Source organism: Ambystoma mexicanum, chromosome 6q, assembly GCF_040938575.1.
Source record: "Ambystoma mexicanum isolate Mex_15411 chromosome 6q, UKY_AmexF1_1, whole genome shotgun sequence".
NCBI lineage: Eukaryota > Metazoa > Chordata > Amphibia > Caudata > Ambystomatidae > Ambystoma > Ambystoma mexicanum.
Genome location: NC_090937.1, coordinates 1,342,269,300 through 1,342,295,098, shown reverse-complemented (window position 1 = coordinate 1,342,295,098; position 25,799 = coordinate 1,342,269,300). Strand labels below are relative to the sequence as shown.

Sequence of the window (25,799 nt, the reverse complement as noted above, 5' to 3'; positions counted from 1 at the left end):
TTCGAGTACAGATTAAAATAGCAATTTTAAATCACGAATGTCTGCATTGTAAAGCTCCCACCTACTAATTCCAGTTCGATACGAGCCCATGAGGGGCCTTTGGTCTAACAATGCGAACCTGCTCCATTGCCCTAGAACCAGACGGTCAACAGGCAAAGGTCGATCATTCCCATTGTTGGCAGCATCCATCTGGAACTCGCTGCCATTGAACCTATGACAGGAACCTAATTTACTGTTGGTCTGGACATTTTTTTTAAACTGAGCTCTTTAACTAAACTGTGTACTGATGATATTGCTCCATTGATTGTCCTGTCTTTGACATGTTATCATTTGTGTCAGTGTGTGCCCTGATGCCTGCGGGCTTCGGCGCATTATAAATCAACAAACAAGGAATCACACAGCCACACTGGGTGCCAATGCTTTTGTGGCCCATTCTGATCTATGAGGCATGTCTTCATGGTGTAAGGACTGCCTGGAGTGGCAATGCTAGCAGTGTTTTCCATTGTTTCCAGCTGTGTTTGTTGCATAAATGCACACCCGTTGAGGCATGTGCTGATATACTAATTTAATTTAATTTAATTTAATATAAGCGCGGGGCCTGCCCATCCAGCCCTTTCAGGCTGATAGCTACTACTTTAGGATACCATTTGGGGACATATTAGTTTATACACTGCATCCGCCAATATAGAAAGTGCTTCTTTGTTGGGTGTTTATTTTTTCATTGTGATATACTACTGCACTAATCATGTTTTCATCATGGGCCCTTTACATGTTGGCATTTTAATTGTCTATTTTTCACTGCAGCCATTTTTGCAGAATTGTTTGGGAAAATATACATATGTTGTGTGTTAGTGGTAGAGGTTTGGGGTGATGGGTGGCAGGGTAAGGTAGTAGAGTTGGGTTTGTGTGAAACCCCCCATTCAAAATAAATTCAGTGAAAACAATACAATTAAAATGCCAACATGTAAAGTGTCCACGATAAAAACACATGGAACCATACTACTTAAATATGTTGATAACCAAATTTAGTGATTATAATCGGAATTGTGGAAACCTGTAGAGAAAAACAGAAAAAGTATAGATGCCTTATGAAGCAGGTAAACACTAGTGTTGAAAGCGGCGGGAACATGAGGGAGGTATAGCTTAATGACTTGCCGCCTTTAAGGTCTAAGGAATTAGCATAGAACATGGTGAAAGAAAGTGGTAGGATTTGCCTAATGTTTTCTTCGCTTGGGAATTCACGTTGGGTTTCTTCTCTCGTATTAGAAGTATGTAAATGAGAGATCTTCTGACACAGACCTGGGTCCTCCACAGTACAGTTAGAAAGGTCAAATCACGTGAACTCATAGGAACATAGCATAAGCAGTAGCATGGCTGTAGATCCACCAACAAATCAGAAGAATGGGTCCACTTGTACCTCCCTAACCTGTATCCCATGTCTGTAACCCTGTTCATTCCTTCTCTCCATGACCTTTAAAATGTACCTTTAAAAGTCTGTTTTTGTAATTGTAGTCATACATTGAAACCATACCAATCCATCCCCCTATCGTAAGGGTGATTTGTTGTGCCACAAGTAGGTTTGCATATACATAAAACCCAGCATACAATACAGCAATCTTTAGGTGGAGTTGCTGGCTGCCTAGAAAATGGCCACTTAATCAGTGAGCTCTGTGTCTCTTATCCTCTTCTTAGATTATTAGCTTATGATATATATTTGGTCTGCGACATTTGGCTTTGAATTTTGACACCCATTATCACTCAGCATTTACTTTGATGGACAGGGCTGATGAGAGTTGTGGTCTAAACATCTGAGAGCCAAAGGCTGCTGGCCCCTGCATGATTGTAGGAGTAGGGGCTCTGGATTTTAACAGTTAGGTTCATTGTTTCAGCACGCATATGTTAGCGTGGGTTTGAACTGCAACTGGGGCCAGGGCGTGAAACTCATTACTTGACTCAAGAGTGCGAGTCTCAGGCAGAATTAAATAGATGTCAATGCACAGAGTACATGATTGAAATTGCACTTTGCTATAGGAAGATATTTCAATGAACTGAGCTGCACTTAATATATACTAAGATAAATTAACATACTAATGTAATCCAACCACAGCTAACATGTAACTGAATCCCTTAATAGCATTTAGTACAAATTAGTCCATGATGAAATAAGCTAAATGCAGATTGGGAAAATGCATGATGCTCTAGAAATGGGAATTTAAACTTGCAGGCTTAATCTGCTCTGGGTGATAAACTAGAAAAATGGAAGATCAATTCTACAGAAAACAGGGCATTGTATTAGGGCAGGAAGCACAAGAAAGATGTGTCTTTTGCTCTCCAGCAAGGCGATCACGTGCCATTTCAGTGGAATGATCTGCTCTAGGGGTGGTGTTTTCCTTGAGTGACAAAGGGTTTTGTCAAAAATGGTTTTGAGAAAGACTAGCATTCATTCATCTTTGGGCACTGGAGACGAAGGGGCAGAAGAGGGCTGGCTAGACAGACTGAATGCAATGATGGCAAGCTGTCTGATGCTGAAGCTGTCTTTATCTGGGTTGGCCTCTGCGAGGCAGGCGGAAAGATTGGGAAAGATTTCCATGCTGAAATAAATCAGAAATACTGCCAACAAATCTAGGTGAATATGAAGTTAAGTGAGGGGCTGCTGTTAGGAATGAGATCAGGTAGTCTATGTTAAGTAATACACTTCATTTTAGGTGCTGTCTATTTTTAACATGCATGTACTCCTGTGTTTATTTTTCTCAAAGTCGTACAGTGTTTTTAAAAATTGTATTCTCTTTCCAAATTTCACAATGCCAAGAACTCTGCACAGATAAAGCGTGGAAAGCTATTGCACTGTGAAATACAATGTGGGAATAAGTGTCATTCTGTGTAACTTGCATATTTCTATTTTACGATATTACAAAAACCCAGACTCAAAGTAACTTAGTATCATTACATGTATTCTGCATTCAGTCCATTTCATTTGACATGTGTAGGGAGACAGATGTGTGGTAAGAACTAAATGAAAGTAAAGTAGCTACCTTGAGCTGTTGGATGAATGTGCTGTATTTCAATTGCATGCTTTACAATTGTTGGAACTCAGCCAAAAGTGCATAGTGTGGTATTGTACATAAGGTACCATAAGAGGGCATGAGCGATGTATCCAGTGTGTATCAAGTCCAGTATTTTGTTTGTTGTTAGTGACACTGGTAAAAAAATAATATTAGGCAGTATGCTGAAATTAGTCTCACCACTATAAAAATTAAAGGTTACCACAACATATTACCAAGGATTATAAAATACCACCAAATACCACCATAATAAAAAAAATACCAAGAAGTAATAGCGCTAACCCCAAAATATATGATACAGGGGAATGTGCGAAGATGCGACTGAGCCTTAAATCATGTTTATTAGAGACCTGCAAGGACATGTGTTATCATCAATGTTATGCGTAATTGAAAATGGCAAAGACTTCATTCACATTAAACATACAGAAGAGCACAGAAAAATATACTGAAACTAGTTCACATTACTTAACATCTGTAGTTTGACCCATGCATTTCCATAGGTGCCAGTGCCTTTTCTGATACCTGAAGTCTGCGGCATCCATAGGTGGCGAAGGAGGATCGCTAGGCAGTCAGTTTGCTGCTGAGAGTCACTTTTGTCTGGTGAGCAGAGCCCTTTCCCCTTCATTGTTTTAGAGGGAGAGTAGAAAGTTCACAAAACAGCATAGTGGGAACGTGAGAGTGAGCGCATGATTTAACCTCATCCATCACTGTTTCGCTGGCTTCACCTTTTGCCACATGGAAGGAGCTTTGGAATTGGGATAGTGCTGGTTGCAAGTGATGGGCCCATTGAGATTAGCAGAGTGATTGATAGGCATATCTTGCTCAGGGAGAAAATCTGCAAACGTACACGCATAAGCCAGAAGCATGCTAAATCTCGAGATGCCTGTAATAACAAAGTTAGTGCTGTGACTGTTTCTGCCAGGATGGTATAATCTGTGGCCATACTGACTGTGAACATATTAATGCTCGATACCATATGGAATAGTGCTCATTCAGTTCCAAAATATCCTCTGCAAAGCAGTTAAACAAGCACCATATGAAAAGACTTGAATCTGACTTGGAGAAAGGGGTACGTGGATGCTTGATTAAACTAGGACCCTGATTTCTCCCCTCAGCTGTCTAGACCCGCATAGACACATTATCTAAACAAATAATCCCCTGAAGGCAAACGGGCACTCGACAAGTCTTTATATTATACATCTTCATTCTCCATTCTGTTGCTCTGATTTATGTCATGTCAGTCTGTTTAAAGACATTTTCCTAAAGCAAACCACTTGACCCCTACCAGGACAACCATTTGGTGCATACCCTCTGTTTAGTCACTAAAACATTTCCAGTTGGCAAAAGAGTGTTGATCTATAATTTGAACAGAGCTTTGACCTAACAAATTATCAAGTCCACATGATTACCAAATGGGGCTTCCACCTAAGCAAACTGAAATTCCTCTCAGCCTGAAGCTGTGCAGGTAGCTACACACCATTTCATCATATCCTCCACTGGACTTCCTATCATTCATAATGAAATCTGGCCAGTGCAAGTTGGAACCACACAAGGAGCTTTTCCCAGAAAACTCAAAAGAAGTAAAGGAGCGACCCATGTGGTTAGGACAGCCTATCATGAACCCCAAGAAATCAACTCCAGCAAGATGTTAGTCAAATACTAGATACAAGAAGATCCATCTGCCATAAACCACTCGCTATCACCATCAGTAGAAAGATATTGAATATATGAATCCATGAACTTGCTCCCCCTTATCTCTCCAATCTCATCTCATTCTACACTCCCTCCCATTCCCTCAGATCTGCAGATCACTTCCTTCTCCTTGTTTCCCCGTCCCCATGTGCCTCCTCTCGTTTTCACTCCTTTCAGCTCCTTGCTCCCTTCCACTAGAACTCCCTTCCCCTCTCTATCCATTCCATCCCCACCTATTCCTCCTTTCGTGTCTCCTTAAAATCTCTTCTTCTCCACTCCCCTCCCTGATACTCTATCCTCCCCCGCCCTTCCCTCCCCCCACCCGTCTTTTATCCTCCTCATCTTACCTCTCTACCTCTACCTTGTCTCTTCTTTGTCCCCTCTCCCCCTCTCTCACCTTCACCTTATCTCACTTCCTTTTCCCCACGCCACCCTTTTTTTTTTCTCCCTCATTTATCTCTGCTGGTAAATTGTTCTAGTTGCTGTATTGATGGTTTGACTCATATCTTGCAATTGCTTTTACTGTTATTGTGTTCGTGTTGTTATAATGTACAAAATAAACATAAACAAGACAACTTTAGGCAGGCACACAGTCATGAAGAATATCCAAAATATAAGGAATTGAGGGCCTGGGCCATCTTCAGACAATAAATCGAGAGCTGACGATACACCGAAGATTTGGTGGTGTATGGAGTGTGCCCACAGGTGCAGAAATAGTTTGGCCTTGTGTATGGATACTGCATTGTTGTATCTAGAAATCAAAGCTTCATTTGGAATGCTCCTGATACAAGGATCATATCACAGATTCAGTCACTTATTTAGAAGTTATGAAATATAAAGATCCACAGGTCTTTCCTCATCCATTATTGATCAGGTATTTGAGGAGATTTGGGGCAGAATTGTAAAGTTGCTGAAACTTTCTATTGTGGCAGAAACTGGTTGCCCTACTAAATTTTCATGCTTCTTGCAACCTTGCAATTCTTCTGAGTATTGACTAGTTGTGACCAAGTAAAAGCTGGTTTAATTTTGACACCTTGGGGTAAGAAGAATTCACAAACTGGTCCCTGGTGCCTCTCATATTCATGTAAGGAGGAGGTGAAGCATTTGCAAGACTTACAAGTATTTAATAAGGATGTCTTTGCAAATTTGAGAACAGTTATCTTAGGTGACTTAGTGAGTAGAAGTTTGTACAACCAACATACTATAAAAGCTGTAGGCTAAAATTTGTTTGTTTTGTCAGGTTTGTTTTGTATGTAAATGTGGTTAGAAGCATTATAAACTCCCAAGTTAGGCATACTTGGCTGGCCATATCTGATTTCAATGGCCTGATGCCCTTGTTTCTGGGCCTGTCCATAGTCACCTTCCCAATGCATCATCATGGTTATACATGTAAGATCTCTTGCATCAGAGAGAAGTGTTTAAGAAGAGGATGTAGGTGGGGGGTACTGTATCTATTATTATTATTATTATTATTATTATTATTATTATTATTATTATTATTATTTCACTATTCATATTAATAATAACAACAATAATAATAATAATAAAACACTTTTTGTTGTGCATAGTGCTTGCTACAATAGTTTTGCCCACTAATGAAAGTTATTCGCAGTACTTACTTAATTGCCATTATTTCTTCTAGCTTTGAAGGTACTTGTAAGGAGCCCACATTGTTTCACCTCCCTGCAGGTTGCGCGCAGATCTCATCAATGAGCATGTTCCTGCATGTGATTACCTTATAGGAATTTGCTTGGAAGTCATGTTCGCTTAAAATCAAGCAATATGGAGAATCACATTTTAAGGCTGGGCTTAGGCTTTCGATGTATGGTTAATGGCAATGAATGAGGATGAAATAAACTAAACCCGATTAATACAGTAAATTGAATATGCACGTCGTTATTGAATTGCCTTACTCAAAATCAATAGGATTTGGCATGTTGCATGAAATGATGACAGTGCCTTTTAGTCAATCCAATTTCTTGGAATACATCAATATCTCCAAATAATGACCGCAGTCTCAGCATTCTGATACTGATTTTTGATGCAGATGTGCCACCTGGCGGTGCGCCGCACCGTATCAACACACGTCCCTTTGTGGCACAGTGCTGTCAGTCTCATAGGGGAGGGATATCCATGAAGGGTGTGTAAGAGGAGTGTATTATCATTTAGACTATAGGCTAGATCTTAGCGGGGAGAACCAGCAGACTGGCAAATGGGAGCAGGTACATGGCACTGGGTATCTGCGCACGCAAGCTCCTGTTTGCCCTTGGTCCACTGCATGCCACTGTGTCCATGCACATAGCTATCTCTGTGTGCTCTTCCTCTACTTCATCCATGATTTTGGGACATCATTCCTTGTTCTACAGCAGCGAAAGTGGCACTGCTGCATGTCCCCGATAGGTGCAATAATGATACAAATGTATTGTGGATGGAGATTGTCTTCCAATGATCACACAAATGGGTGTGCATTTAATTCTCTTGACATCGTGTATTTATTATTATTGGCTTCAGTCTGCCTCAGTACTCCTCTGTTTACCAAACCCTATCTCAAACTCCTAGTTCAAACAACACTGCCCTCATCAACTACATACTAATTGCACTTTTCATTTTAGGTTTGGATTAATTCATTCTGTATTCACAAATTTGCTGCTCTGGGCCAGCGAGGTATTCACAGAGTCGAAGCACCAGCTTGTGGAGCACATGGATAGACTCTCCACACTTGGATTCGAAAACATGACATTCGGTAAGTTCAGCACCAAAAACGCATGACTTGAATATTAAACATTGAGAGACTGATGTACTTAGAGGATCTATGTTTGTGAATCTTCCGACTCTTTGAATATTTCTGCCCTGTGATAGCTTGAAGATGCTGCTGAAATCCAATGCATATATTGACGGATTCAGGAATGGGTGAAGTCAATCACCCTGATCTACAGAACGTTTTCCTATGGAATTGCGCCATTATAAAACACTTCTATGAATTAGGCCCAATGCCGTGACACGTTAACTACTGGTGATAGCATCGATCAACACATTCCATTTTGAGAAATCTGATGGGACACTCCCAGTATAGCCGAGACATCAGTTTCACAGGTAGATCTTGGCCCGTGGAATGGCTTGTGCAGCTGCCCTTGATTACTATGCCTACACATGCTTAAGACAAGGTGATGTATTTCGCCCCACAATGCTTTTAAGCATAACACGAGTAAACGTGCCAGTATTTACTACAAATGTTAAAGTGCTGTAAAAAAAAGTTGAAATGATAGCTCCTAGAACTAGTTTATGTATTTATTTATTTATTTTTGCATTTATATAGCGCACCAAACCCTAAGGCATCAGTTCGCAGTTACATACATGTTACTCTTAGTGCTTCAGTTAAGTAGAAACGGTATTAGTCATGTTCAGTAGTGTTAGAGAAAGTGTCCAACTGACAGCTTTGATGCACTGAAGATAAACGATCCGCATCCATGTTATTTCCATTATTCTAAATTTGCCATTGGAAGACTTTCATCTGGCTACCCAGTGATTTCCTTGCACACCCGCACAAATCGTTTCAGGGCACATCATTTAGTGCCGCATATACATATATGTGCCGCATATACATACAAGTGGCTAAAGGTAAAAAAAAAACATTAAGCGTGCCTTGAAGTTAGCTAAAATGTATTAGTAACCCGGCGAGAGACAATCAGAAGGCAAGAGCCATTCTGATTGGCTCTCGCCAGGTCCCTTCCCGGCCGGGAATCCCTTCATCGGGATTCCACGGCCTTTTTTCCCAGCGGGGGGCGTGGCAGCCCCTCAGCCAATGAGGAGGCTCGAAGCGGGGCCATCCCCGCTCCGAGCCTCCCCGCGGCTGAGAGGCTGCCTTCGCCCCCGCCGGGGACTCGGGTAAGGATTTTCTTTTTCTAAATCCCCTCCCTCCCTACCTTCCCTCCCCCCCCCACTTACCTTCTTGTTCCTGCGTCCCAGGCGGGGACGAGGAAAGCCTACAGCCGTGTGGAGACTCGAAGCCACACGGCTGGAGGCTCCCTCGTCCCCCGCCGGGGATGCAGGTACGTTTTTTTTTTCTCCCCCTCCCACTCCCGCCCTCCCAACCCCACTCACCTTATCTTTGATCCTTTTTTGGGAGCGGATGCGCTGGGAACACAGCGGCGGCCATTTTTTTAGTTCCTCGGTCACGCAATTTTTGCAGGCCGGGGTACTAATAGCAATAGAACCCTCACGTCGGGGGCATTACCGTCTCAGGTAATGCCCTCGACGTGAGGGTTCTATTGCTTAAATAGTACGGAATCAGAGCGGAAATAATAAAATACTCATAATCCACAATGAAAGTGCAGACTGCCTACAAGTTAAAAATCATGCAGATAAAAGCACCAAGCATGGAAAACACAGAGAGCCTTTTTTACAAAGTATTTTACAATTGGGCTTTCCCATTGAAAAGCACTTTTGTAAATCAGGCACAGAGTCTTTTATGCCTGCAGTGCTCAGCAGGATAATGTAGTTTCTGTGGGGACCTAAGGACCAACGGTGAATGTAGTTCAGAAAATATGCCTAAGGGAAGCAACTTAAAGAAAGAAAACCTATTTTCTAAAACCACCAGTCATCTAAATGTTGAGTGACGTTATTTGTAAGAAGATCATCATAGTTCAACCACATTGCCTCTAACCGGGCACAGATGAATGGGGATCGTTCTCAGTCTTAGGCAGCTTTCAGAGAGGCAAGAGTTCCTAGCTGGAAGTATGCTTAGGGAATTTAGGGAAGGGTTAATACACTGGAGAGGTGCTAGAATGGTTCAGTAGGAAAAAGGGTAGGACGAGGCGTGGACCAAGATAGCTAGATTTCTAATGAGGTTTGTTTGCACAGCTCTGAGTCATACATTCATAATGTGAAGTGAGTAAAGACCACAAGTACACTCTGGTTTGAGTTAGATGGCGGGAATCTCGGAAAGTAACTTGCATTTATATATACCAATCGAATGCATGAGGGAAGCTAGTGTAGGACTCTTTTGACTTTTGAGAGGGGAAGTAGCAGAGATTGAGGGACGAGGGGTACACCAGGCAGTGTGTGTCCCTTGCAGTGAGTAGACGAGACATGTGGCATCAGTTGGCAGCAGGAGGAGGAGCGTATAACCCTCCAGAGCAGCTATTGCAAGACTCTCGCTCAGGTGATTTTTCAGCCAAGAAGCAGCAGAGATTCAGTGTGGTGGGTGATACAACAGTCCGTGTCCATCTATTGAAGTGAGTGGATGCGACCTTTGCCATTGGGTGACACCTGGGAGAAGGAGCAAATAATCCTTCAGGGGCGCTAATAAACGATTCATGGCTGCATGCATTTTGAGGGAGGAAGCAGCAGAGATTCAGGGAGGCAGTTGGTGCACCAGTCAGTGTCCGACTTTTGCAGTGAGTGAACGAGTCATGTGATATCAGTTAACACCTGAGTGGAAGAGCAGAGAATCCATTGGAGTAGCTCATAAGAGAGTGTATGTATTTTGAGGGAGGAAGCGTGGGAGTTTCAGGAAGGTGGGTGGTACAAAAGACAGTGGGCCTAATTCACAGAAGTATTTTATAATGGTGTAATCCAATAGGAAAATGCTCTGTGAATCAGGCCCAGTGTCTGTTGATATGATTCTTATCACCTCCACCTACCTCAAAGAGTCCTTCCTCCACACCTAGGGGAGTGTCCCAGACCCCACCCCGGGCCCCTCCGAGTAGGAGCTGTGGTAGGAATCATGGTAGAGAAAAGCATATTTCTCTCATCATCCATCTGAAGAGAGAATAGACAGCAAACCCCTGCAGTGGGTAGATACACTTACTCATCCGCATATGACTGATTTACTAATGTCACATATATATTTTTTGATGGCCCTCTGCGCAAAGCTTCTACTAATCCTTTTCTAATTAAGAAATGTGCCATATACAATATGCAATAAATAGATGCCCCACTCATAATGCACATGCTGAAATGTGTCTGACTTGATTAACAGTAATGCACTCAATGCATGCTCTTACATTCTCATGTATAGTGTAATTCTGTGTATTATGAGAAATGACTTATAAATAAACATTGCCACTAGTATTGTAACTACACATAGCATACTGAATGTGCAAAATGTTATACATGAATATGCAGCTATCATTACCCCTGTGTCCATTCAAGAGCAATAAATATTCTCAGAAGCATAAACACTCACTGAGTAATCAATTACCTCATTAAGTCTCACTACACAGTCTCATGAAATAGAATGCCTTTCCAGTACCTATTTTCTTTCTCAATGTGATATTAAAAATGAGACACTATGCTCTCATGCTCACTACTGTCCTGAAAGGGTAGGAATATCCTACAGTTTTTTCTCTTATTTGATTTATTTTTGGACTACATGCCCCATGAAAAGAGGAATATAATGATGTCTTTCAGGTGCACAGTACCCTTGCATTGGTTTCTATTCACAGCATATGTTGTGGCTAGATTTGAATTCATGACATGGCAAAGGGCTGAGTCATGAGAGCTGTGTATGTTTTTGTTTTTATTTTCCCCTCTTTTCCCACTTTCCCTCTGACTTCTAATGCTATTTTAATACTGTATGCCACTGACATGGAATCTTGTGTTAACTTCATAAAGCGGGCTTGAGAGTTCAGTACTGCCTTTTGCCTCTTCCAAGCTGTTCTCAACTTTTCAGATAGGTGGTGTCTGTCTATCGTGGAAGCCCTGATTAATGCACAGATCGTTGATTCTGTACTCAAGATCGTACTCTATGAAACAAACTCGAGTGTTTTGAGGGCATTGTGATCTATCTTTCTCCTTCTTATCTTAACCGTTTAAAGGATCCCATTATGAAGAATATTGCATGTTTACTCTTTGAGCAGTGCAACATGTGTGACACTTCCCCTGCTGTACTCTCCATTTTCCTGTGCTGCAAAATACCTACAATTATCTGCCCAGACATGAGAGCAAAGTTCAAAGAGCATTTTGGAACATGCTATACCATTAATAAATCCAGCAATTTAGCTTGCATTGTTGGGATTTTGCTCATGTGGTCTGTTATTCAGAACAACATGGGGAGAAGCGCACCCACAAAATAAGAGAATGACGCATCAGAATGAGGAAGCGCTGCAATAAGCTTTAGAGCAAAGTACAGTATACAGTAGAATGTGCATGCACTTTACTGTAGACTACTCTTTACTGTGAAGTAGTATTGTGAGTCTAACACCATGTGCATTTTGTGCATAGTCATACACACTACAGTACCCTTCCCTTTTGTTTCTTGTTAATTTACAGGTCCTTGTGAGTTCACTGACTGCACAATTAAGAAGGATAAAAGGACTGTCCCAGCTCAATTCCGTGCTGGCCTCCCTTGGCATAATTATTTCTGGTGCAAACAAATGGGAGAGTGGAGCATGGGGTGAGCAGCAATGTTAAAGAAACTGCTGCTGTCTCCTGCACAGCTCTAAAGAGTAGGGGTTCACCAACTAGTTCATCCTCCCAGATTAACGGTACCATCCAACCCAGAAACTAATCCATTACAGGCATTGTCCAAAATAAATGCAGTATCTGGGATTGTGAAGATAGTATAGGGAAATAGGAGAATCTACTATACACTGAATGACTGTCAAACATCTCTTAGTAATTCCTTCATATACCGGAGACCGGTCTCTATGCGTGGGACCATGATTCGAACCTGTGCTGCTCTGAGTTGTCTTGCAAACATATTGCCCCCGAGAAATGCTCACAGCCCTACACTTACACTTCCTGGACTACACGTTAACTTTTTTTAACAGTGTAACAGTAATTTAGGCCTCAGCCGGTTCCTTGGAATAATGTTGATCTCCCTACTAAGCGGTTCATGTTTTAATACCTACTGTACACACATTTCCATCACACCCTGAGCAGTAGGGCATTTGAAGCAGGCCTCTTGACACTGTAAATACAAAAAATCTAAATGAAAGAAATCAACTGATTTAGTAGTTCAGGCGTTCAATGTAGAGTGTACTAACTGGATTTACTGGAATGAAACCTTGTGTTATATTCTGAAGGATTATCATGATCCATAAATTATATGACTTTATGTAGACAGGACTGTGTTGGGGTGTCGACAATTCTGGCTTATGATAAAGAGTTATATGTGCAAATGTTGCTCTTAAGTACAGTATCTGCCTGTGGGGCTTTTCACCTTCCCTTAGAAAGGGCTGTGAAACGCAAGGGGCCATGGGAAGGACCAGGTGTATCATTTCACTTGTGCCCTGATGCTCTGTGAACTCTTCCGCAGCATAGGTAATTCCTTTTGAAGAACGTCATAGGGATGCCCCTTTCACAGTTTCCAGGGCATCTAATAATCCTCATTTTTCAGATTCTGCATCATAAGGATTATTCAGAAATGTTATGTAGGGCACCGTTTCCGTTGTTTCCTTTGTGTAAGTTTCAGACTTCACCGGCCAGTCTCCCAAAACAGAGATTCTTGGACCTATCATTCACATTCCTATAATCACAGTGTGTTCTCCCAGCCCAAGAGAGCATCTTTCTTGGCAAGGACTTTAAACCGTCCCCTATCAAGCATAATATGGGTGGGTCCTAGACCTGTAATCAATAAGGATATCACAAGCAATTAGATGATCACAAGAATACCATAGATTGATTACTACTACACACAAACTTTTCTTGCTTGAGCACAGCGATTTTTACTGTGCCGGTCAAGTGGCACAGCGAGTAGAGTGCTCGTTTTGACATCCGTGCAGAGCCTGCTAACGCAGGTTCGAATCCCGGCAGGGCCAAACTCAGCCTTTCATCCTTCCGAGGTCGATAAATGAGCACCACACACCGTGGGAAATAAGCAGCGCTCAGATGCCTGAGGGTTTGTGGCGCTATATAAATGCTAAATTATTATTATTATTTGACACGGAGTAGTCCATTTATCCGGGAATCCTTAAACATGGTGGAAACTATGGCTCTAACCAAGAGGCGACGCCATTAGGTAAATCATTCGGAAGCTGTGAATGATTGCCATGTTGCAAGGGTGTAAAAACCACAGGTTCTTTGCTTTTTAGTATGATTACATGGTGAAAGTATGGTTTTCTAACCAGTTCCTCTTTCATTTAACACCATGCCCAAAGCATAGAGTACTCTTATGCCCTGCTGCATCAGTATCCTGATCTGCAGCTCCTGCTCTCCAATGACAGAGAAGCCTGAGAGGTCACATGTTTCCTGTTTTGCAACTGCTTTAACAGTCAAGTGCCACAGTGCAGAGGTTGCATTTAAGTCTATATCTCAATCTCAAAACAAACATAATTTTGGTAAGCTGTTGCCTGGTGGCAGGGTATTCTGAAAATGCAAGCCATACCTAGGTTTTGCCATGGTGGGTGATGGTATAAATAATAATTACTTATTATTAAAAGCCATATCTGATTTGTAGCATACTAGTGTCAACCCTATGATCTCAGAACAGCTATGAAAGGAAATGTGGGTTCCGGGTACCCAATTGCATTTCAGTGAATTGGACAAAAGACAAGACGCCTGTCTCTGTTGACTCTCTGGGAGGAATGTGACTCCTCCCTGTAGGGGGAAGTATCTCATCACATGATATCTCGTGGGAGTGTGGCTTCAAACAGGCAATTCCATATCAAAATTTTGCATCACACTAAGGATTTGCACAGCAGAGGGCCTTGGATTCTGAGTCCATAGAAGGGGAAGAGTTAGGGCAGTCCGAGAGCAGAAGTGGGTTTGAGGAAGAGTTTCTCCATCTCCGGAGGAAGGGGTCAAAAGTTTCACGGATGCAGATTGGACCTTGGCCTTTTGCCTATAAAAGAGGGTCCTCACACTCCTTCTTTAATTCACATTTAGAGCTTCAAGAACATCAGGAATAATTCATGTAGGCTCTCTTGGGAGACCGGTCCTTTCCAAAGCCCTCTACCAGAGGTGTTATAAGGTAGAGAAAACACACCTTGCCCTATTGCACCGTGCAGTGGAATTCACAACTTTCAGAGGGCCAAAGAATCCAGGTCTCCTGTTTTCATCACTCAAGCCAACTAGAACTGCACTCAAATTATCTTTCTAACATCCAGGAACTATCATGCTGGCTTTGGCACTCACCTTCATATTTCACGCCACTGTTGCTGCATCATCCTGCCGGTTCAATGCCACATTTCCCCAGAAGAGCCTTGTCACCTGTCAAGAGCTCCAGTGTCCCATGCAGAAGACTTCGAACTACCATATTCAATTGCCAGGACCTCACAATGCCGCTCAACTCAAACCTCTGGATCATTGGGTCACTCATTGACCAAAACCAGCAGTGTTCATCATTTCAAATCATATTCGATAGTCGAATAACTCCTGGTGATCCATCAACATGCCTCACTTCATGAGACCGTCTATCTGCATGGAGCACTGCTCGATGCAGACTCACCACCTTGAATCAACATGGTTCATCACACTCAAAACCAATTGGACATGCATTTACAGCATCTTGAAACCCTGTCGAATTGGAATCATGTTCTATTAATAGCCTGTGTTCATTGTAATGCTCTATTGACTGGTTAAGGTCCTACTACACATTTTTCTTCAAAAACATATACTTTCAGTTAAACATTATTACAATTGGCTCCTTTTTGCTCCCTAGAATCCAGAGTGCCTACACATATTTATTGTGCATTTTCAGTATTCTTTTGCAGGGGTAGTTTTTATAGTGTTTTTAATAGTAGGTTGTATAATTGAATTTTATTTAATTAAAATACATATTATTATAGAACTTTGATTGGACATTATTTTATTTTTGAACTTGTATATTATTGCTGTTTGGGGTGCTGCTGTCTCACATTGACACCCCTTATAAGAGTATAGCCTTCCCTCGGGCCAGGTTACCACAAAGGTGGAAGGAGGTATATATCTCTCTGCCTGGTTTACCTTTATGATTGGTTTACAGAGGTTTAAGGGCTGAGTAGGTAGTTTAGCCGCTACTTATCCTTTTACTCCTGCACAGCAGAAGCCCTTTCATCACAGACACAGTTAACAATATAGGACTCTCATGGCAGGGTGTACATGTTGGCCTCATCGACCATGCTTTCCAGTTTAGACCAGGCGAGGTGGTTCATAACACATTGGCGTTCATGCTCTAATCAGTTAAACATAAACAATTTTCTGGCTGTTTTCTAGCTGTCAGGACTATGACAAAGGGAATTTAAGTTGCATTGTTGCCAAAAAGTCCCTGTTATATCTTAAGAGTTCTCTGACACTTACAGTCGGGTTTTTAGATCCAGACACAAGGCCCATCATGTGTTTGATGTCCCCTACCTGGTTATCCTCACATTTTCCATGATTAATCTTTATCTGAGGTCCCATCTGAGATGCGAATACTGACTGTGTCCCGACCCTGTGAGGCACACAATCCACTAGTGCCAGGATATTCCAAGTACCAGGTTCTCTTTGAAAGTCTGGGTTTCAATCCTGAATGCACACTGCAGACATAGCATGAGAAAAAACTGCAAAAAGTTGAATGCGGTGGACCTGCTGACTGAGCGGCCATAAGAATGTTGTGAGATGCATTACACAAGTGGAAGGGCCCATTACAGCAGGGTATCATCTGTACCGATGAGGAGGCATCATAGAAAACACTGTTGATTAAATTAGGGACTCTGCCCAAATCACTTACATTTTCCCATAGCCCTGGCCTTCCTGAGAGGCAGTGGGAAAGCAGACTTACCACATAAAGGCAGAGCAAGCAGTAGGAGTTGCAGGAGGGGCTGGGCTACTTATTAGGAAGGAACTCGTTTGTGTTTCCATTCAAGCGATTTGCTTTCTCTGGGTTGGGTTTAAGCTCATTGGCTAGAGGAATAGGATGAGGAAGAGGGACAATGCATGTGTTGCACAACTGCTTTATAATGCAGTCTCGCCTGATATTAGGAGACTGATGTAATTCATGGACATTTTTAAAATTTACATTTTTTAACTTCAGTATGCAAAGCGTAAAACTATAAATATGTCTGTGGTTGAATATGAGTTACCTCTAAAAAGGTAATCTCCCTCAATTTTTGTTAACGGGGGGTCAGAGTCTCGGAACGGGAGAACACAGTTCAATACAATATTCAGAAATGAGACTCCTGACTACCCCACTCATTGTCAAAACAGGCTGTGCTGGTGATATATAATGTCGTGTTAGTTAGTACCTTCCCATTCGGTAAAAACAATCACATATATCAAAAACACATTTTGGTTTGGAATTGCCAAATACGGCGGAGTGCCACATGCTATTAACACGAGAAAAACCACATTGCTTATATATACTCAAACACACACTGAACATCATCATTGATAAATGAGTCCATTATACATTTATTGTTAAGACAAATTTAGAAAAATTAAAACAGGGAGAAAAACAGAGCATACAAATGTAAATTACAATTAATCACTGCATGATCAGCTTAGTCCATTCTTAAAAACAGTATCATCTGTACGGGGTTAGTTAGTTAGATAAATAAACTGACTTAATTCACTTAAGCAGTATAAGGATACATGACTTCAATATTTAGTGAGTCGGTTGCCAAATGTCGACATGTTTCGGCCCTTCTGGAGATTAAGGCACTATCTCTAGTGTCTCTACACCCAATGATTTTTCGGCCTTCTTCAGGACAGACAATTTCTTTTAGAGCAGATGGAAAACCTCTTTCATATACCCCAACAGGTTAGCACAATCTAAAAACAAACATACACAGTTGTGAGCGACAATGGTTCTCTAGTTACATAAATACATAGATTCTATCACATACATTATACTTCTAGTAATCACAAGTTCATTCCAAAACATTTTTATCAACAATGGGATTTCTGTTTACCATCTTTCTAAACAGCATATAATGTTTATACCCCATAAAATAGGGCACACCAGACAATATATACCACCAAGCCTTAACTTACATCCTGGATGGACATGAGCTCCAAAACCGGCTCAATCATAGCCGTGACAGGTCATATTTTCTTATATTCTTATTTCTTTGAGCCGGGTATTCGCAGGCCAACCCCTGTTCATTCACAGCACCCAACCTATATTAGGACCCTGTATCCAATAAGGAAATAGATTTCCTTATTACATCGTTTAACTCAATTGACGACATGTCGTTAAATTCCTTTTTTTTCAACCGAGTTCATGGTTGTTTTTAAAAATGGTTACTTAATCTCAATTATTTACAGATTACCACAGTGCAGCAATATTACTGACATCAATGCTTGGTCCCTGTCCCCCAGATCACAAAATTATCACAAAATTATACCGTCTGTTATAGTTATCACAAAACAGGTTATTTACAAGCATCTTTATTTAAAAAAAAAGTTTTTTGTTATTCATTATTAGTGCAGTCGTCCGTAATCAATCACTCACTTGAGTCTGTGTTACGGGACTTGTTCTCCAACGTTGTGAATTGGGAACCCGATGGTGCATTCACTTGCCCTTCGAAACGCCACACTTATCACGTCTCAGGGTAACCTCTTAAGCGATTGCCTGCAGTATTGTGAAAACCAGGGCTTTTTAATATATTCTGCTTTAAAAGGAGAAACAAACTCATTGCCACATAGTCGCTCATAGCAACATATTGAAGAAATGCAGCCATCAAGTACTCTGCTTCAAATCGAGGAACGTCAGCTATTTTTGGAAGTGACTTAGCGAGTCTTCTCATTACAGGAGCACCGCGGTTATCTCCCAGTCTCCCTCCCAACCGGTGGTGAAACTAAGGGTTACAAATGTATCTCAACGCCAGCCAGAGCTCCGCGAAGGACATCTAACTCATTCCAAATCTAGAAGCGGCTTACCTCATATATGCAAACTCCTCTGCGCCAACACGGGAAACAGCATCCAAAAGGTTGCGTTTCTCGCACTCAAGTGCCTGCTTCGCTTTTTTGACCCTCACTCAGCGGTCATATGATCAGACATGTGAGCAAGCTAGCCGCTGATTAAAGAGGCAGAGTTCTTGTTCACATGCATCATTCCGCCATGTGAACAGATGCTGTCTGTAACGATGTGATATAGAGATTGAACCTTTGATGTTATGTTTACTAGAGGTATCACATAATAATTCACACTATTTTGATTTTATAGAGCCTAAGAAAGATTTGTTGTGCTTAAAGGCTCCACACGTGAAACATAGGAAAACTCCATTATATTAATCTTTGTGGGAGGTACACCAGATCAATACACTACCTCATAACAGCATGATAAGGGAGTTCCATTCCACAGCTGTGTTTAACCCCATGGTGCCTGTATTGAGAGAATAAATCCACCGCTGTTCACTTAAACTCAGAAGCATTTCTCTATTTCCCCCTCTTTCAGTTGCAGGGATGGTTTGTAAAACAAACCAAAAAATATCTGTGTACTTATGTTTTTTAAGTTCATAATGCGCAACTAGGGGTTTTTTGGCTACCTTATTCTTCAAACATGATTTGTGTTCACAAATGCATTGTTTTATGCATCTTTTGGTCTAACCTATATAGATCAAATTACATGGGCATTTTATTCCGTAAATAACCCATGATGATCCACAATTAGAAAAAGTACGGAAAACCCAGTCCTTTCCGTTAAGGTCAATTGATTTTAAATTACTTGTTAATGGACAAGTCACACATCTGCCACATTTAAAATGGCCAATGACCGGCGGAAGATGCCACAGACTAGTTTTATCGGGTATCACCTCTTTTTTCGGATAAGTGTGGACTACCAAATCTCTGACATTCTTTGGTCTGTTAAAGGCGAAACATGGTGTATTGGGTTCGAAGTCAGGGGTTTGTAAGATATGCCAGTTCTTTTTTATACTTCTTCTGAGTTTATTACTGATGGGGCTGAACGTTGTCACGCATGTAATTTTCTCTTGTTGTACCTTAGGTTCCGGATGTAAACATCTACCTCTATTCGAGTGTCTCACTCGCTTAAAAGCAGCATGCACTATTTTTTTTGGATAGCCTCTTATTTTGAGCCTTTCTTTCAGATCTTTTCCTTCTTTCACATAATCTGAAATGTCCGAACAATTTCTCCTAATATGCAGGAATTGTCCTATTGGGAGATTTTCCCGCAATGCCAACGGATGAAAACTGTTAAATTAAAGGAGGGTATTTTTATCGGTGGGCTTGCGAAACAAACTTGTAGACAAAAGGCCACTCTTAGATTTACGAATTGGTAGGTCGAGAAAAGGAATTGAAGAGAGGTCCCAAGCCATGGTAAACTTTACGTACGCATTCTAGTTGTTAAGCCACGTTAAAAAATCTTGCAAAATGGCGATGTCACCTTTCCACGCCATAAAGACATCATCTATATACTGATACCACTGTCCTATATGTTCTTTAAATGGATTGTTGGTATGGTATATAGACATGCTTTCGTAATAATCCATGTACAAATTTGCTAGATCGGTGGCAAAAGTTGCCCCCATACTCGTTCCATGGATTTGACGGAAAAAACTCCTGTGGTTGAATATGAGACAGAGACTTGTGATTATCAACATATCTAGGAAATGTAATATCTGCCCACTTGATATAACTAATGCATTGTTGTAATATTAGCCTCTGCACCAAAAGGTTAATTGATCCTGATTATTATTGAAAATGTCTGTTTCTTATTAGCATCCTCAGTAGAATATCGCTGTGTGTTGGCCCAGCTCTTTCCCGGGAATGCAAGCAATACTTTGTATTTCCAAGGATCATGATAGCATCGTCACACACATCACCTTTTCCAAATGCCTGCATGTGTGATCCCGTGTTCTCGTTCTTCTGGGTCCCAAATTCCTCCATTGCTTGGGTGTGTGAGTCTCCGCCACTGCTCAGCTTCTGGTCTGCTGTATGTTCACAAACCTTTCAGAGTCCTCATCTGATTCTTGGCGATACTTTTGTAAATGTTAAATCATAAGGTGAATTCCTTCTCCCTAATTTAGCTATCTTTTAAAAAAAAATCATCTGTGTTTGAATAATACCATATTTGTTTGTATGCAGCACTCATGCTGTTAGGTGCACAAAAATGAGAACTAGCCTCATGGTCAGTGCTGAATGACGTGGAGCGGAATCGTTAGTCATTACCATCGCTGCCCCACAGGTATGGAAGGAAATAACGAAACAAGGGGAAAATCCAAACAATTCATGATTTAGGACTTTAATTATTAAAACAAGAATTTGCATAATCTTGGTTTTGATTATGAGGTGTGCGAATTTAAAGAAACTCTCTACCTCTTATTTAAACGATATGTGATATTACATCTAAGAAGCGTTTCTTTCTTTGTTGTAATTGATTTAAATGAAATGGATTTAAAGTGTATTACTTGTATATAAGGACACCAATACATGTAATGAAATGATGTATCACATTTATATTTGTAATTAATTAATGTTTGAATTATTGTAGTGCAACAGGTTTAGTTATTTTAGCCATACTGGCCTTTAATACCAAAAAAAAGAATAACAAGATTACTTATGCAGATGAAATTGTCATATTAGACCAAACACCTGATAGCCTTCAGAGGCAACTGGAGGCAATTCATAAATACACTGGGCCTCATTCCGAGTATGGCGGTAAGGGATAGCGGCCACCGCTAACGAGAGCAGTGGCGGTAATCCCTTACCGCCATACTCCGAGTTCCCTTTGCGCCATGGAGGTTTTAACACCTGCTTTTAGCAGGTGTTAAAAACCATGGCGCTAAGGGACCTTGATGTTAATTACGCCACCGTAATTTACGGTGGCGTAATTAACGCCTTCCCCACTCCCATTATGCCCTATGGGGCAAGAATGGGAATGGGGAAGGGTAAATGGGGATTGGGGAATTACCGCCCCGCCAACCTTGGAATGGGGCGGTAATTCCGCCATCCACCAAGGCGCTGCCGGTCCGGGTACGGCGTCAACCAAGGCGTTAATAGCGCCATTGGTTAGCGCCGTACTCGGAATGAGGCCCACTGTCACTAATGGTCTAAAGATTAACCCCCAGAAATCACACATTATGGTTTTCGGTGAAAACATTATTAAGAAGAGAAAAAGAAACAACACATGGCAGCTTGAAGGGAGTCAGATTCCCCAAGTACAATAGTTCACATACTTTGGTGTGGTGATAAACACTTCATGAACAGATGAACATCGCCTTATATAACACATGGCAGCTTGAAGGGAGTCAGATTCCCCAAGTACAATAGTTCACATACTTTGGTGTGGTGATAAACACTTCATGAACAGATGAACATCGCCTTATATCCCTGAAACCTAAAGCAAAGAACTTAGCGAATCAAGGCAAAATATTACTTAAACAATATTGTGGATTCACATTAAAACCTCTGATTGAGTTTTACAGACTAAAAGTAGTACCAATTTTGACGCATGGGGCAGAAGCAGTACTTAAGTTTAAACATGAAAATCGGTCTGTAATCGACGGAGCATTCTGGAAGAATGTGTTGAGGGTCCCATTAAGCACACCTATACAAGCCTCGAGGATGGAACTGGGTTTGACAGCACTAAAAGGCATTGTTATATGGAAATCTCTTGCACTTTACATTTACCCAAATGAAAGAGCGTTCAAAACAATATATAATGCAATGGGCAAGAAAGGTGAAGAGACTGTTAAAGAATGGAAACAGATATCTATAGACATACTTTGGGATTTAGATGAATCCGAAGAAACTTTAATGGGAAACCCTGACAAAATAAAGATCAAACTATATAGAGCTGATTGGGATGTCACACGAGTGCCAAGATACCTCTTAAAGGGATATGGAAAACACTTTGCAGACAGTCGAAAACTTAAAACACTACCATGATATTTGGAACAATTTCCTAACTGGTCTTATAGAGATCAGTTCCTCCGCTTTCAACTGAATCTATTCCCAATGGGGCAATAAAAAAAGGATGGGGAAATGAACAAAAGAGCATAGGTTGTCGCTGGTGTGAGGAGCCGGATGTGGAAGAAGACCTGAAATATCGTGTAATGTTCTGCCAAAAGCTAAAAGAGAAAAGAAGTTTACTGCTTGGAGAATTTACTAAGAACTATGCCGATAGAACATATGCTGAATGGTGGCTAGAACTGCTGAGAGGTGACCCAATTAGCCTGACAATCGCACTAGTAAAGCTCCTGAGACTAATTTTCGAGAGTCTGGATGAAATTCAGCTGAAATTGATGGTTTCCCAATAGGGATTTCTCATGGAAAGATACTGCTTTGCTATGATTTTTATTCCTCTTACATTTTTACATGTCTGAGATGGTAAATGTAAGAAGGACATTAACAAATTGGTAAAAGGTTTTAATTGTACAAACCATAAAGGACCAATAAAAATAAAAAATAAAAAATAAAACATAAAAATAGCATTATAGCCCATGGACACAGAGAATACCTAGAAAGTATTTACCCTTTCTCTGAATTAATGATTATTGCTTCACTCAGGGCCATAAACCTGTTAAATTTGTAACTTGTGATGCATGCAATTAAGTGGCATCCTAAGAAAGGTGAAGGAAATATGAGTTGGAAATCAATCCTATTCGAACGCTTATGATATTTGCAATCTCAGGCTGGGTTTCTGTGAGTAGCTAAAACCATCACATCTGTTCTAGTTCTGGGTAGCTGATAATGCATGATTCGCACTTCATTTTCAAAATTTTGAATTGAGTAGATACTTCTCTTGACAAACAATAGATCATCCAGTGAATATCAGTTTCCCACTCATAGGAGTGTCCATAACCAGACATATTACATTGTAGAAGCCTATACTTACAACAATGGGATAATTTCTCTTTGACTAAAAAGAAAGATTTAATGAGATATTATCAGATATGTATAAACAATAACATAATACAATTGTGTATTGTGAAATGTGTCTGAATTTAGGAGACCACTTGTGGTTATTGAAAAGACAGTGCTGTGTGTTAGTATCATGGCTGTTTATCTGCAAACCACTTAGATATCTCTATATGCACTGCAAGTCGAGGGAACACTGTGTCTGCAGTGGAGGAAAACAACACAGTTCCAAAATCAATATCCACCAAAATGCTCAGAGAAGCTCTGACACATGATTGAAGCATGAACAACAGATTTACATTGATTGCATGGTAGCATTGGTAAACAGTGTGGGATATTTTTACCCATGCCGATTTGCCCCAATGCACCCCTTTACCAATGGGGAAAGAAACCGCCAAAAGTGGATGTGCTAACCCCGCTGCAAGCAAAACTCTGCAAAACTGCGTGTGGGTCACAATTACAAAAGGCTGCACACCCCTGCCACACACAGTCAAAGTGGGGGGGGAAACAGAACTCGGTGCAGGAGCATGCCAGTGGGTGCTGTTACACTTAATATGAAGCAAGGCCACATAATTGGACTAAAAAGCAAAAATGCCTTTTAAAATGCAGCTTTGCAACCTTCAAAGTGCTGTTTTGGTGCTAGATCCATTCATTTTCCAGTGAACCATTGAAATTAAAAGAATTACAGATCATCCAGTGTGGCCAGAGAAGCCGGGCCTTACTGACTGACTGCAGTTAAGAAATGTATATCATGAAAAAGACAGTGCAGCAGCATTTCTTTCAGTTCCACAGGAAAAATGCGACTAAAAATGGCAACACATGCAACAATGTCAGCTGTGCAGAGAGAACTCTGAGCAAAGGCTGAATACTTCCAGACTGCAAACAAATCTCAGCACTTAAGAGAAGAACTGGTGCTGAATAAAATGTGTATGCTACAGGGGAAAATCTGATGTAAAGGATTCCGTTTAAATGTGCTTTTTCCATGATGAAGTGCAAAATCACCTGTTTAAAAGCATGTTTGTAAAAGGCTTAATTCTGTAAATGTCAAAATCCCCTATAAACTGTGTTCATTTATATATTTTAAATGAAAGATTTAGGTGAATCTTAAAGTCAAAACCCAGTTAGGAATTAAATCATTAATTCTGACTTGACAGTGCCCAGCCTGGGAAAGATTGACTTCAGGTTGACACTCTACTGCTAGCAGGAAGGCTTCACCACACACACACACACTGATTCCTGACTACATCCTGATTTCCGTGTGATGCTCTGATCCTGACTCCTTCATCCTGTTCCAGAACTTTTCATCTTGCAGCTGATTCCAGACTACTTTGCAAAACCAAGGCCCAGCAATTGCTGAATTATTTTCAGCTAGATCCAAATCCTGAAACCATCCCAAAAGAACTTATGGGAAATAATTCTGATCCAGTTTGGCTTGCTACCATTCATGGTTGCCTGCTGAAACTCGCCATCCCGCTGAACTACAGTGTCCAGAGACCAGAAGGGCCAATCCAATCCAACCTGAGGTGCAGTCCAATTGACCAGAGCCGCCAGCTGATTCAATTCTGCCAGAGGTGCCCTGCTGCCTGTAGACCTAATCCGTGATGACCAGAACCTGACGGGCCAATCTGAATTTACAGTGGGCTGTAAGTATCAACAGGAATCCTAGTGACACATAGTATATTTGCCTTCTCCTATCCCAATCTATAACCCATTCTCTCTTTAACTTAAGAACCTCTAGTATTGTCAGAACCATTCTTGCAACCCTGTTTTGTAATCCCTAGTGTTAGTGTTGAATTTCTCTCAATTGTTTCATTAGACCATAGGCCATTAGGCATTTGGATTAAGAGTATCCGCCATGTGAAGGGTTACAATTGGCCTGCGTAACTGTGGAGATTCACGGGGCATTCTCTTTTTCTTAGTTATTAATATAGTTAAATAAAACCAATCTGTCAAATTAAAACCGAATGTCTGTTTTTCTCTGTTCGATTAGTTTAAAAAATGTGTCTCATTAAAACTTCAATAACTTCTTCAATGTTATAGCTAGAGATAAGACCTGTAGCTAAATCCACAAGCAGAAACCGCATTGCGAGACAGTATATTTGCTCCATTCTTAATAAACATTGCATAGTGAAATTTAGGTGCAAATTTGCATTTTTGCAAAAGTTTTACACGTGTCTTTTCCCATTCAAAGTGTTTATTAACTTCCATTCTGATTTAAAGTGTGTTCTGTTGCTCATCTTGTAGCTTATGTTTGTTAGAAACTGTTTAGTGTTGCTCCCATAGGAATTGATATCAGTTTAAGGATTTTTGCACACTTTTCAT

General features: G+C 40.9%; 1 protein-coding gene across 1 annotated transcript in view; it reads left to right on the top strand.

Annotated features, from left to right (window-relative positions):
• The window catches only part of LOC138516660 (proton channel OTOP1-like), a 682,031-nt gene that overhangs the window by 630,893 nt on the left and 25,339 nt on the right, over positions 1–25,799 (top strand). The window contains exon 5 of the mRNA XM_069631959.1: positions 7,367–7,497. Coding sequence (XP_069488060.1) covers positions 7,367–7,497 — 131 coding nt within the window. The remainder of the gene's footprint in view (positions 1–7,366; positions 7,498–25,799) is intronic.